We start from the raw sequence: 14,442 nt of genomic DNA on the forward strand, positions 1-14,442 counted from the left end.
ATTTTTTTTATCAAAGTTATCACGAATATTGTATTTCTATAGTTTAACTCTCGTTAGAAAAAATAACAATGTACTACTACTACCGTATCATCAATCTCGTAAATTACATGTGATGAGAACAACAACAAACTGTTATTATTCGTAATAATGATCAAAAAATTAAAAAAAAAAAATTCCAATTTACCAGAAAAGTTTTATTCCGTGCAGTTTCGTACGTTCCTTACGATCAACTGAACATCTAACAATCTCTCACGTGTTCATGAACTAAGACGACCTCGTTGAAGGATACATGCAAAATTTAATAACAAAAACAACGATATAGAGGTAACGTTCGACATTACGGTAACAAAACACGGAGAATCCCAAAGTACCAACCTCGATGTTGCACTTCCCCTCCCTCACCCCTCCGTGATTCTCTCTACAGTAGCTGCCTATGCATTTCGCGTAACAATGGTCCCGAGTATGGTGATGCGTGCACCATATGCAAGGACTCGCATTTTTTTGCACGCTCCAAGAGAAACGTGCCCACGCGTATATTCTCGCGCGTTCCAAACGTTTGTTAGCTACATGTCTCTCACTGTGTCCTCACCCCTCCCCGACTATCACCCCCATTCCACTCCTATTTTACAACGTAGCGTAGTTCACGTTACTGCGATAATTTCCCTCGCTATTTTCACCTCTTTTTATCTGAATCTTCTCTAAAAACCCACAATACATACATTTCGTCGATTTGTGTTTATTATTTTGTATTTTTTAGTTTTATTTGTATCTATCGAACGATACGCTAGATGATTTGCAACAACGTGTATATATATATATAAGCGACTGCATAGGGGGAGGGGGAAATATTTCGAAACGGAAACTGAATTAAATACGTTATTTTACGGATTTATTCGCGTGCTTGAAAAGGCAGAAATTTACATTGGTATATAAAAAATTTATTAAGCGCGTTCTAGGAAAATTTTGTAAATTTGTACACTCGGCCAAGTGTAAATGCATATACACGCGGGTAAACGTATAGGAAAATATTGAAATTAAAGAAAATTATTAGAGTTAGGTACGTACTAGTGGTAATAGTACTCGTGAAAAGAATGTTTCACGATGTCGTCGTAGCGTTCAAATTTCTGATTCAGCAAGCTAAATCACAAAGTCTCTTTACTTTTTCACCGGTCAGTTTCTCGCGTTCCAATTTAAGGTAACGTTGAAATGGAATAAAAAAAAAAAAAGGGTTGAAAAGCATTAATATCCAGCTCGACCACGCTGTGTATATGTGTGTGTTCTTCTCTCTTGCTCTTTTTTTTTTCTTGTTTTTTATTTAATTTTTTTCTTTTTTTTGCTGCTTTTCCTCAACCCGAGCACGTCGGCGCGACGTTAAATTAAAACATGTGTGCGTTTACAGAGTAAAGGAGATAAGAGAAGTTCGTACGGAATTGTTAAAATTCCACTTTACGAACCCGTGGATGGTAGTGATGGTGGTGGTAGCTACATTTAAATGTTAACCTTTCGTGTTTCTCTCATAACGATTTTTCTTTTTCTTCTTCTTTTTCTTCTTCTTCTTCTTTTTTCTTTTTGTTAGCATAATTTTCATTCCATTTGACACTCTCGGCACAATTTTAGAAGCCTGAAACGATGATCTTGTGTCTATCATTTGAAATATCGTTTAGTTATCGGTAAAATCATTTAAACGATTTTAAATGTAAAGCTTTTTTTTTCAATCTTAACTTATTACTCAATTTTATTCGATTCGTTAAACGTCCAAGCAGCAGACGTAATAAAACGATAGAGTTATATTACCACGTCGAACGAGCATTCTCGACGAGTCACGATCCATTAAAGGCGAAACGATCGACGAAAGCGGAACGGAAATCCCGCAACTCGATTTTGCGAAATAACGCAGAACCGGAGCACGCGCGCAACTAAGCTTCATAAATTTTCAATCGGTAGGGGAGGAAGAAGAAGAAGAAGAAGAAGAAGAAGAAGCGTTCGCAAATAGAAGAAATCGAATCGAACGATAAAAGCACCACTGAATATCTAACCCAACCCCCTTCTCATACCCTCCCATAAGATCGATAACCAATCGGGAATTATTAATTATTTTCGCAAATACGAACCATCTTCGTTAGGTATATATATTCTATCCTTTCATTTCTCCCCCCCCCCCACCCGGTTTATTTTAACGAATAAAATCGAGTCAGCGTTCACGATTATTTTCTATTTTATTTTATTTTCCTTTTTATTTTTTTTTTATTTTTTTTTTTTATTTTTTACCCTCGATAAGACGATTTATTTTTTTCTCCTTTTATCATAGCTTTTCTTACAAATACTTTACTTTCATTTAGCTCTACCAGTTTTTTTTTTCTTTTTTTTTATTCCCATCATTCTCTTTAATAAATTTTCTTCTTCCTTTATATTCGAAAATAATTTTTGGCTAGTCGAGAGAGAAAAAATAGCAGAAAATCTCGACTTAAGGGATTAATGCAAGGAAAGGTGAGGAGGAGGGGGGGATACTTATTATAGCATCATTAAGCTTACAACGAAAGCACCAAACTAAGAGAGAAATTAACACGGTATTATTATTATTATTATTATTATTATTATTATTATTATTATTATTATTATTATTATTATTATTATTATATATATATATATAAAATATATTATATATAATTAAATATATATAATTTTTTAATACTATATTATTTAATATTGTATTATATAAATAATAATTATAATAAAAATATATAATTATATATAAAAAAAAATATATTTAAAATAAAATTATATATATATATATATATATATATATATATATATATATATATATATATATATATATATATATATATAAAAGATTTTTTTAAACCGGATAACACGTATAATAATTTACTTGTTATATCTATCTATTTCTATCTTATTTCATTCTTCTTTGATAAACAAAAATACAACTGTGCATACTGGTGCAGAAAAAAAATAAATAATTGTATTTTTTAACAAGAGAGAGAGAGAGAGAGAGATAAAAATAGTAGGTTACCACAAATGAAATGAAAAAAAAAAAAATAAATAAATAAATAAATAAAAGATTCGTTTCATAGTCGTGCAGGTAAATTCGATATCGAGGGTTCACCGATCGAGTACGTAAATAAGTACTACTTACTTAGGTAAGCGATAGGTCTCTTTGAAACAATGAGTGAGCAGAAAATGTCGCACGCGACTCACGTACACGTTCTGGCACATATTTATATGCATGTATGCACTTTGCGAAGCGACTTGTGGGATAAGGGGGGAGGGAGGGTCTCCTTCCGTCGGATCCCTTCTTTCCTCCCTTACTTAGATGGCACACCTTTCCGTCGATGTATCGTCGACACGAAAGCAGTAATTTAAGTTTCCCGTCGTACAAAACTCTTACGATACGTGACTTTGCGAATTAACACGTCAAACCAATGCCACATATAAATTATTCTCTATACATAAGAAGAGGACGAAAGATAGAAATCGCGCAAACGCGTTTGTACGCGAAAATAAAATCAACACATCGTATTAGAGTTAAGAGAGAGAGAGAGAGAGAGAGAGAGAGAGAGAGAAAGAAAAATTTCTTTTCGTTCGATTCATCAAACTAACTTCATTTTTATTCTTACTAGCGTGCAAAAGATCGTGCCACGATTAAACGACCTTTCTTACTTCGCTTAACCTCCTTTTATACGCTACATTTTATTGTAACATTACACGATAACCGAATATTTTAAAAATGATGCATTAACATAGAATGATTATAAATGCAAATGTGATTTTTGTTAGTACGATTAAATCGAACAAACGAACGAATGGTTGAGTGTTGGATTTGAAACAATTCCCTAAGTGTGTAACTACAAATTCATAATTTGTTAACCCATTTGTACCATATCGAAATATGAAAAAAAGGCCCATGTCACCATATATATATATATATAATTATTTTAATATAATATTAATATATAATTATTTATTTAAATTAAATATTTTTTTATGAAATAATATATAGATAAAAATAAAAATATAAAACATTTAAAAATTTCCTAAAAAAAAAATTCATAAATATCTAAAAATATATTTTAATATATATAAATTATGTGTCACGTTGTTTGTCCGCAATAGACTCCTAAACTACTGAACCGATTTTAATAAAATTTTGCACACTGTGTGCAGTTTCATCCAACTTGAAAGATATGATAGTTTATATCTCAATTTATAATCGCAATATTATTTTATTAATCGCGAATTATTTGTTTATTAACAAAGAGTCATGATTATCTCTGTTAGTTCGATAAGATTCTAACAGATGGCGGTATAAGGTAATTCGTTGACTTAAAGACGTGTGTATCGAACTGATTGTGAGCTACAGCAACGCGTGACGGAGCACAGCTAGTTTATTTTATAGAATAAAATTTTTTATTAATAATCTATATTTTATTATGTATTTAGGTGTAGAAAAAAAGAAGATAAGAGAAAACAAAAAGAAACAAAATAACAAATCATCATTGCATCAAAACAGTGTAACAGTTATCAATATTGGTGCTTGTCTATGTGATCTTATACTGTTAGGAAGTGTGTGCGTGTTATTTTATTAATTAAATATTTTAATTCAATGCCAAACGTAACCGTGTATATATACATATATATACACGCTACGGTGATAGTGACCAGGAAAATTGAGCGTATATATACGCTTATGATGCAAATGGGTAAAAAATGAAAATAGGAAAAATAAAAATAAACTTTTTGTTAATCTGAAACACGATACTACTCTTATTCATCTAATACCAACTGAGAGACATTTCCCCCCGTTCTCTGCTTTCCCCTTTTTCACCGTTTGATTTCGTTGACTGTGGCTTCCGGTCCAGCGATTAGCTGCCTACGCCCGCCTGACCGTTCGTTCGTTCGTTCGTTCATTCGTTCGTTTCGCGTATATTCGCCCACGCGGAATCCCGTACAGTACAAATGTTCACGACGAACAATAGTATTCGAACTTTTTCAGACAAAAGAAAATCCGCGATAGAGAAAAACGAATTACCTGTGATATTGTGCCTGTAGAAAACTAAATTCTTCTTTTATACGGTCGCAAGATTCACTGACCGAAAACTTGAACGGTTGCCCAGGCTGCGGAGGACCCTGAAACATAAACACACGGATCAATTAGTAAAATGAAATATAACAAGTGATATTTTTAAAATACATTCCATATCCCTCCAAACCGTCTTAAAGTCATATAGAAAAATAAGAATATTCAAACGAGAAAAAAAAAACTAGAAATTCGTTTTCTCTCTCTCTCTCTCTCTTTCTCTCTTTCTCTTTTATGAATCTATTTATCTTTCCACTCGCTTTGAAGTTCACAGGAAGCTTCGAAATATCATTTGAAACTTTAAGTTTGGAAACGATGCAAACGTTGACGTATATATCTATATATATATTTGGAAATAGAACTACCAAAAATTTGTAATATTTAATAGATATATAAATAGAGAGAAATTATAAAACTCAAATATACATTCGTATATATATTATATTTATTTTATATTATATTTATATTCATTTAATATTACATTTATATTTATTCAATATTACATTTATATTTATTTTATATTTTACTTATATTTATTTTATATTATATATTTATATTATTATATATTAATATAATATATTATATAATATAATATAATATAATATAATATAATATAATATATATATATTTTAAATATAAAGTATTAATTTTGAATATTGTATGAATATTATTTTTAAATATTCTATTAATATTATTTTTAAATATTGTACGAATATTATTTTTAAATATTGTATGAATATTATTTTTAAATATTCTATAAATATTATTTTTAAATATTGTACGAATATTATTTTTAAATATTGTATGAATATTATTTTTAAATATTGTATTAATATTATTTTTATATACACATATGTATGTGTATGTGTATTATATTTATATTATATTATGTATTTATAAATATTTTAATTTTTTTTTATAATATATAATTTCATATAAATGTTATATAAATAATTTAATATTATTTTATATAAATTTAAACATTATATTATATATAATTTATATATTTTATTAATATACATTATTATATTAAAGCATCATATATTCAATATGTTATGAATAAATAATATTTTCTTTTTATCATGGTATTATTTTTTTACAAAAAATGAAATAAAATGAGCAAACACACGAAATAAGGATAAAGAAAAGAATTATTGGAAAATAATTTGAAGAAGTTGGTGGGAATCGTTGAAGGAAAGCTTGAAGAGTCGCGAAAGTGCGATAAATTCCAGGTGGTAGAGTGCGCATACCGCGAACCTCGGTTTCCGTCGTCGTGCATTCGAGAGAGAAAGAGAGAGACTGAGAGAGAGAGAGAGAGAGAGAGAGAGAGAGAGCTCGATGGAAAGCCGCACTTACCGACTTTGGCGGCAGCTGTAGCGGCGCGCACGACCGTAAAAGCCACATTATTACCGGTAGTACCGGTGCTACTACCCACCTCCGTATACCCGCCGGTAATAACGTTACAACCGTGTTATCGATCGTTTTGCACGTCGTGTCTCGCAAAACGGATATGCCACGTCGGCCTCGTAAAAGCTAAAATAGTTCTCTCTCGCTTTCTCTCTCTCTCTCTCTCTCTCTCTTCACCTTCATCGTCAGCAACCCCCTCCTCCCACCCTCATAACTCTCACCCAACCGGCTGCATCGAGACCATTAAGCGGTCTTTAATGAGCTCGCTACTATATTAGATCGAAGGCTGAGAAGTTCAAACGTTCGCATTAACTTGCCACCCTTCACCCCAACCCCCATTCCACTCCTTTTGCCCTTTTCTTCATCCCTTGAGTTGTATCAAGTGCTACTCTCGTAGAAACATTATTCTCATCGAGGATATAGAACCTTCACGATAATTTTACCCCCTGCTAATGATGAATCATGTAAATATTTTATGACTTTTAATGTGAACAAAAAAAAAAACAAAAAAAAAACAAAAAACGTGAGTTATAATTGCATTGTTTTTAAATGCAACACGAACATTAAGAAATATCTCGGAATCTCTAATAAGATCTAGTTTTAAGTATAACGGTATATTTAATTTCTCGTTATTTCTTTTTACATTGTATTTTTTTTTTTTTTTTCTTCATTTTGTCTTCGTAGAAGGAAACAAGCAAGCAAGCCGCTTCGTCAGCCCAATTTTAAAAAGCACGGTTATTGCCTTGGATTGTATCAGCTCGCTCCCACGTTCCACGAAGGAACGTTAACTGTGAGAGTTTGACACAACGGACAACACAACCAACAACACTTACAATGTAACTTACTTATACTAGTGTAGTTCGTTTTATGAGTAAGCAGAAGAAGCCGTTGAAAGAGAATACTCGTAAGAAGCACACACATATATATATATATATATATATATATATATATATATATGTATAATTCGAAGAAATAATAATAAGTAACGCCTAAGCAGAGTACACTTTATATTTCTTACAAGTTTTATGGTATCTCTTCCTTTCATTTGTAGTATTATATGTGGGCGAAAGTTTAGATTACATTTAACAAATATAATCAATCGTCCGAGAGAGAGAGAGAGTAAGAAAAGCTTAATATTTTCTAAATTATATTTGAAGATCAACTAGCGTGAATAATACACATCAATGTGAGTAATGTACATAAAAGAAAATCTAGAGTTTTTCTAATATGCAAAAGAAAAGATCAATAAAAATGAATGTAAAATAAGCGTTGAACATTTACGGCATCTCTACTCCATATTATATTCGTCTTCTTGTTATATATATATATATTTTTTTTCTTTCTAAACGACAAAGTACATGTGTAAGCGCATGACTAGAGCCGACATCCGGTTAGAAGATCGCGTTAACTTGGATCGCATTGACGGATTCGCGAAAATCGCTTCGTCTGATGCTTATGTTGGTGAGCCACCGGTCACCGTTACCATTCATCACCAGCACCATAATACTAATACCAATACCAACACCAATACCAGCAGCAACCAACATCGACTCTCTACTGCTGCTGCTGCTGCTGCTGCTGCTGATCGGCAAGAATCGTTGATCCCATTTGTTCGCACAAAGCCGCTCGCGGTCAATCCAATTAATTTATTGGCTTTCGACGAGCGCTCGCGCCACCTTCTATAGCTTCGATATACCGGGTGAACTGTCTAGAATAACTCTTTATTATAATGATGATCGAAATTCGTTGTTATATTGTTTAAATAAAATCTAAAGCTTACTCTCTCTCTCTCTCTCTGTATATAGAGATATACAAGAGAATTCGATTATTATTGATTTAAACGACAATATTCCAAAAATATTTATTATTACATTTTTCCAATGGAAACTTTGACAAAACAATTTTTACTTTAAATTTTTTCTAGCCTGCTACGCTAAGCACGTTCAATGTTTTTCTTTTGTTTATGTTTTAACCGAAATAAACTAATCTATCGTTATATCGTTCAACGAGTAACATTAGTGTCGAGTCATTGTTTCTATTTCACAACAACATTACTTAAATATTTATAAACTGTCACAAACCTTCTTTTTACCGACTCAAAAAAATTGTAACTTGTCTGAAAAAATTTAAATTGCAAAGTTTGTTAAATAAAAATATATAAAAGAATAAATGATATATTCTTTCTGTATATTATCTTTAAGAACATATATATATATATACATATGTCAAGTATTAAACGATAATTTCAGTTAAGTTAATTTGTATATAGAAAACATGAAAAGTCTATTTAACCGTAAACTTTTGCACGTTGTTGTATATAAAAAAAAAAAAGAGAGCGATAGAGAGAGAAAGAGAGAGAGAGAGAGAGATTGAAATTTATGCAAAAACGAGTAGGGTGCTCGAAACTTTTGACGGTTTATGTATGTCGGGATCTCTTTTCTGCTCGATTTTCAAATGTTCATCGTTCAACGTCCCGATAAAACGGTGAAAGTTTTCGGCGAGCTCGGCTGCCCGCAGATATGTTTGCGGGCTCGGAAAGAGGTGTGGTGAGAGGAGGAATAGGTAGTAGAGGAGGAGGAGGAGGGGGAGGGAGGGAGAGAGGGTGGATGCACCGTTGGATGCTTGTCGTTGCACCGACACCGGAAAACGCGGTTAGATTTTCGTCGAAAAGCGAAGCGCGAATTATGTCGTTTCGACGAATAATAATGAGAACGAGCAAGAGAGAGAAAGAGAGAAAGAGAAAGAGAGAAAGAACGATAAAGTGGAAATGAGAGAGAGAGAGGGAGAGAGAGAGAGAAAGAGAGAAAAAAACAGATAAAAAGAGAAAGAGGGAACACACAGCCGGCACACGTCAATCAGTGTCCTTTACGTCCTGCGGCCGATTTAATTATCCGATAGTCCCTACCAACCCTCTCCCCTAAATCGGCTAGCCCCATCCTCCCAGTTTTCTCTTTTCCCTCTCTGGGCTTCCAATCACCGACACCACCATCGCGCACTTTTCCTCTCTCTCTCTCTCTCTCTCACTCCCCCTTTTTTCACGTTCGAGAGCAATCACAATAACACGGTCAGCACTCGAATATCGCATCGCTCGAAAACAGCCGTGAAAATGGGTAGTATATCGCGATAACGTTAAAAAGAGGAATTAATAGGTATAAAGCGATACGCGATCGACCTAACGAGTAGATATTTTATGCTATTTTTTTCTCTCTCTCTCTTTCTCTCTTCTCTCACTGCCTCTATCTCTCTTTTACCCTTTTCTTTTAGCGTGTGAAATATCGATGAATGTTTCGCGCTATATATTTTAGCCCGTTAATACGATATTTCGTCGACAAAAGTGTCGTCTAGGATAGAATAGAAGATGATAAATTATCGACGTTTACGGTGTGCAACACATGTATAGTTAATCCCCCATAGATATACTCCTATAGCAACATACATCTTTTTCTTTTAAACCCTTGATGTGAAATATTAAAAAAAAAAAAAAAAAAACTGAGAAGTGTTGAGGAAGAAGACAAGTTATAGCATTCATAGGTATAATCCGTTTTGTTGAGATTTTCATAGTGTGTTAGTGTTGTATTGTAGTAGAGAACGCGTAGCACAGCAAGAGCATCGATTGGTTAGTTTGAGAATGTTGAGAGATTTTATTTAGTTTGTTTTTTCCATTCTTTATCCCGACTATGGTAAAACACGAGTTTTTTCTTAACGGTCTCTCTGACTGGCCAAAGCTGATCATCTGTGGGAAACACGTAACCGGGATAATTGTACAAATATTTTTTACGTAATATCTCGATTTTAACGAGGCAAAGAAAGGCAATGGTAGATATACGGACTTCGTGAAGCCAACTCAGCGATTTTTCGGGTTAAAGTTTAACGAACGAGAACCCACGTACGCAATCCCATCAACGTACCATAAATGTACTCTAACTCTTACAACGCAATTCTCCAAAGAATCAATCAAACATAATAATATTTAGCGAGTTGACATAGAAGTAAGATGCATAAAGGTGTTCTTTTTGAGTCACTGAACTCTAACCATCATTACCATTACAACCATGCTCGGATAGCAGTAACAGAAGCAGCAGGACACCAACAGAACCAATCAGTCGCGTTTGCAGCCACTCAAGTACGCTTAAATGCCGCGTATCATCGCGACTAATTACGTTAGCTTCATCGATCCTGTCGTCCACTAAAGGCCCCTGATCATCGATGTTACATTATCGCTTGGTTTAAAGGCACTTCACTCTATACATGCATACCTTCCACATCATAGGGTAGACAATTGACGATACGACCATTAAAAGTAAGATAAAGTCTTCGATAAGTTAATTAGATCGAAACTTTCTATAGGATTTTACTTAGCATTTTCTTTCACTTTTTTATTGTCTATTTATATATATATAAAAATGTAGATTTCATTTGTTCCTAACCGCTAACGATTGAAATAAAATTTTGACACAACTTTGCATATATTTTTATTACATTAATTTATTTATAAAATAATTAATTAATTTAAAAAACAAAAAAAAAGATGCAAATAAGTTCAGCGCCATCTGTTGGCTATAGATTTCGGTGAGTGCGCGGGAAACATTTGAACATAACCTAACTTTTATCTATAGGAAACGTCATATTTTGGCTCACATAAGCCACAGTAATGCATGGTAGGACACAACTAGTGTATTATATACATATATATATATTGTTATTACATGTAAAAGAGTATGTGAATTATCTGTAACCTCTTTTCATTCGAAACAACCAAAGAAAATATTGTACAAATGACAAACGACTTGTTTCCAAGAGAAACTCGCGCAAAAGCTTGGAGTATCGGTGGTTTTGTGGTACGAAGAAGAAGACCACCGAGTCGCACGGCTCTGACTCCAAACCACTGGACAACCGGAATTGACCGGAATAAACCGCACATTCGCCCTATGACCGCTACGACTCTCCTCCAACAAGATATCTTGTTTTTTTTTTCTTTTTTTGTTTTGTTTTTTATCATCGTGTCGTAAAAGATCGATGTCTTCCTTTGGTACATGACCAATTATTAAATTCTCTCATTCGAGGCACGTTCGACTGAAATTATTACAAACCGGCTTTCATTTCTCGTCTCTCGTTCTCCTTATCTTACAGCAAAATAATTTGAAGATACTTTCAAAAGAGGAGGGAGGAATAATGAAGTAAGAAACAAAAATCGAATCGTTCTCAAATAATTAAAAGATTTACGATATCGTAGTGAACAAAGAAGGAAGACTTTCAACTTTATCGCAGTTACGTTGAATATCTTTTGATTTACAACACAACAAGTTATTGTAATAAAATTATAAAATTCTCTTCCGTAAATGATCAACTGTAACATCTAGCAGCACGACATTGTACGATATAATCCACGAAACGTAAAGTAAAATGAAAGATAGAAGAAAAGAAATTGACTAGGAAATGCAAACTTTGATCGGGTATAAACCCGCTACCCTACACCCTACCTCCTATCCACCCAGACTTGACAAACACGAGCAAGAACGAAGAGGAAAATTATGCAAGGCGATAACAGTTCCCCCTAATATCAACAGACAATGCGGCCAAAGATTTGCATGAGCTCGAAGGCGAGATGTGGTATTCCTTCTTCTTCTTCTAGCTTTAACCACCACCACCACCACCACCACTTGACGAGAGAAACACGAGGAAACGATGCACGCCTCGTCGACGACGACGACTATGGTGATGGTGGTAGTGGTGGTGTATCTTATTGATCATTATGATTATTCCTCGAAGCAGACTGCGAATTCACCCCGCGAAGACTTTGGGGGCACGACCGACATTTACATAAGCAATGCATTTTGATTCGTGGACTCACATTGTGTCCGGAACACGGGGAATGACATAAATAATGCATGGCGTAATGATCGAGCGAGCACGAATGCGAACGACCGAAGAGACGGAGAAGAGAGATAGACACACAATATATATATATATATATATATACACACACACACATACACCAACTACCGCAAAACGAGAAACGAGATTCTATCGCTCGTAATTCTTCGCTATGCGAGATTGCGGCACGCTCTTGCACGCGCTTCGCCTTTTCTACTACTACAATCTTCCTTTTCCTCCTCCTAACCTTCGTAGTAGTAGTCGTCGTCATTAACGACGACGATGCTAGGTCGTACTTTAACGTTTCGTTCCTTTTAATCTTGCACACCTATCACCCAAGACCTTCACACGATTGCTAATCGTCCATTAAATTGATTTACGTTTGCACCAACTTTTTTCTTTCTTTTTTTCTTTTTTTTTTTTATTTCTTCGCTACAATTAATTCAACCTTTTATAATCGTATTTTCTTATCACGATGTATAATCCTTTCGATTTTATCTACGAAGGACGGAAAGGAAAAGCGGAATTTCAAGGAGATCGTTAAGAAAATTCGATATCGATTTACGATTTATTAGCTAACCGATCTAACCCCTTCTCTCTCTCTCTCTCACACACACTTTTCTCATCTATTTATCTTCATCTGTTTGTACAATTTCGAGTTAAAAGACCAACGTGAGATCGAAGTGTTTGAATGAGGTCGTCGCTTACTCTAACTCACAATCAGTCCCTCTCCCTCTTTCTCTCTTCCAATCTTATTGGCTTTGTTAGTTCGTCGAATAAACTCTCTCAAGACGATCGGAAAGAAGGCTTCGATCGACGTGATTTAAGATCGAATTAATCCGAGTCATGGTCTGTTCGAATAAAGTGGGATAGTCATCGTGACAATGCTTTCGATTTCTAACAGATATAATTGACTTTTCAATGCTTTGTATTTTCGTTCTTTGACTATTAAGTATACTCTTTAGTAAATGCACATAGTAAATAAGTAAGAATAATACATAAATTCCCAGCTAGTTGGCCTATCGTTTTTCCAACCTTGAAAACGAACAGCTACCACACGTATTGCGAGACATGCATATATGTAATAATGTAACGCGTGTTGTGAATATTAATTATTTTGAAATGTATCTACTTATCACAAAAGTAAAGACTCATCGAACACGTTTCTCATGATAAACAACTTCCAACAAAAAATAGTTAACAATAATTATTCATTTCAAAGTCAACATGAAAATGACCATTAAAGTCTAATCGAAATATTCAATAGGTAAAAACAAAATAAAACAATTCATATGTATTCAAAACTTATGTAAAAAAAAAAAAAAAAAAAAAAAATAGAGAAAGAAAAAAATAACACGTAGATACAAATCAATGATATCTATCTAACACATACATTGACAAGCTTTTTGGAATGAAGAAAAAGAACAAGAAAAAGAGACGAATCGAAGCCCGCATCCTCTTGGGAGATCGATATTAGCATTTTTTTTTTTCCAAACCCAACCAGAGTACCCTTTCAGGTTCCCATCGAAGATCGTACCCGTCGTCCACCGGAGATCAGTTTTTTTTTGTCTGATCGCATGTTCATGGCGGCTCGGCGTGAACGACGAAACTCCTACTCTCATGCATGTAAGAGTTATATACGTATATATATATATATATATTCATGTGTGTATGTGAAATGTTCAAACGGATACACAGGCAGCACACATGCATAAACACATAGGTTGTAGTATGAGAGAGAGAGAGAGAAAGAGAGAGCGAAAGAGAGAGAGATAATACAAAGGGGAGGATCGCACGGGTACGGGTACGAGTACGGGTACGGGTATGGGCACGGGTACGGGCACGGCAAGCGCTCGTGCAGATCCGTTGATAAGAGGTGGCCGCGGCAGTTTAACCCGGCGAGCAATTAAGGTGATACGATCGGTGCTCTCTCGTGAAATAACGTCACACCGCGTACCTAGATACCTGGATAAGTGCTACCTTTGTCCTTTTCTCTCCTTCTCTCCTCCTCCCTTCGTTCACTGATGCATACGAGATGCGTAGGTGTATGTCCGTGAGCATATATA

At 34.2% G+C, this 14,442-nt stretch overlaps 1 protein-coding gene across 2 annotated transcripts in view; it reads right to left on the reverse strand.

Moving 5' to 3' along the window:
- LOC107074671 (protein groucho) overlaps positions 1-14,442 on the reverse strand; it is a 96,506-nt gene that overhangs the window by 61,912 nt on the left and 20,152 nt on the right. For both annotated transcript variants that reach the window (XM_089175287.1, XM_015336329.2), the window contains exon 2: positions 5,048-5,145. In XM_089175287.1, coding sequence (XP_089031413.1) covers positions 5,048-5,145 — 98 coding nt within the window. The remainder of the gene's footprint in view (positions 1-5,047; positions 5,146-14,442) is intronic.

The sequence above is a fragment of the Polistes dominula genome, unplaced genomic scaffold, assembly GCF_049000335.1.
Source record: "Polistes dominula isolate Pdom_NZ unplaced genomic scaffold, Pdom_raw_medaka contig_82, whole genome shotgun sequence".
Taxonomy (NCBI): domain Eukaryota; kingdom Metazoa; phylum Arthropoda; class Insecta; order Hymenoptera; family Vespidae; genus Polistes; species Polistes dominula.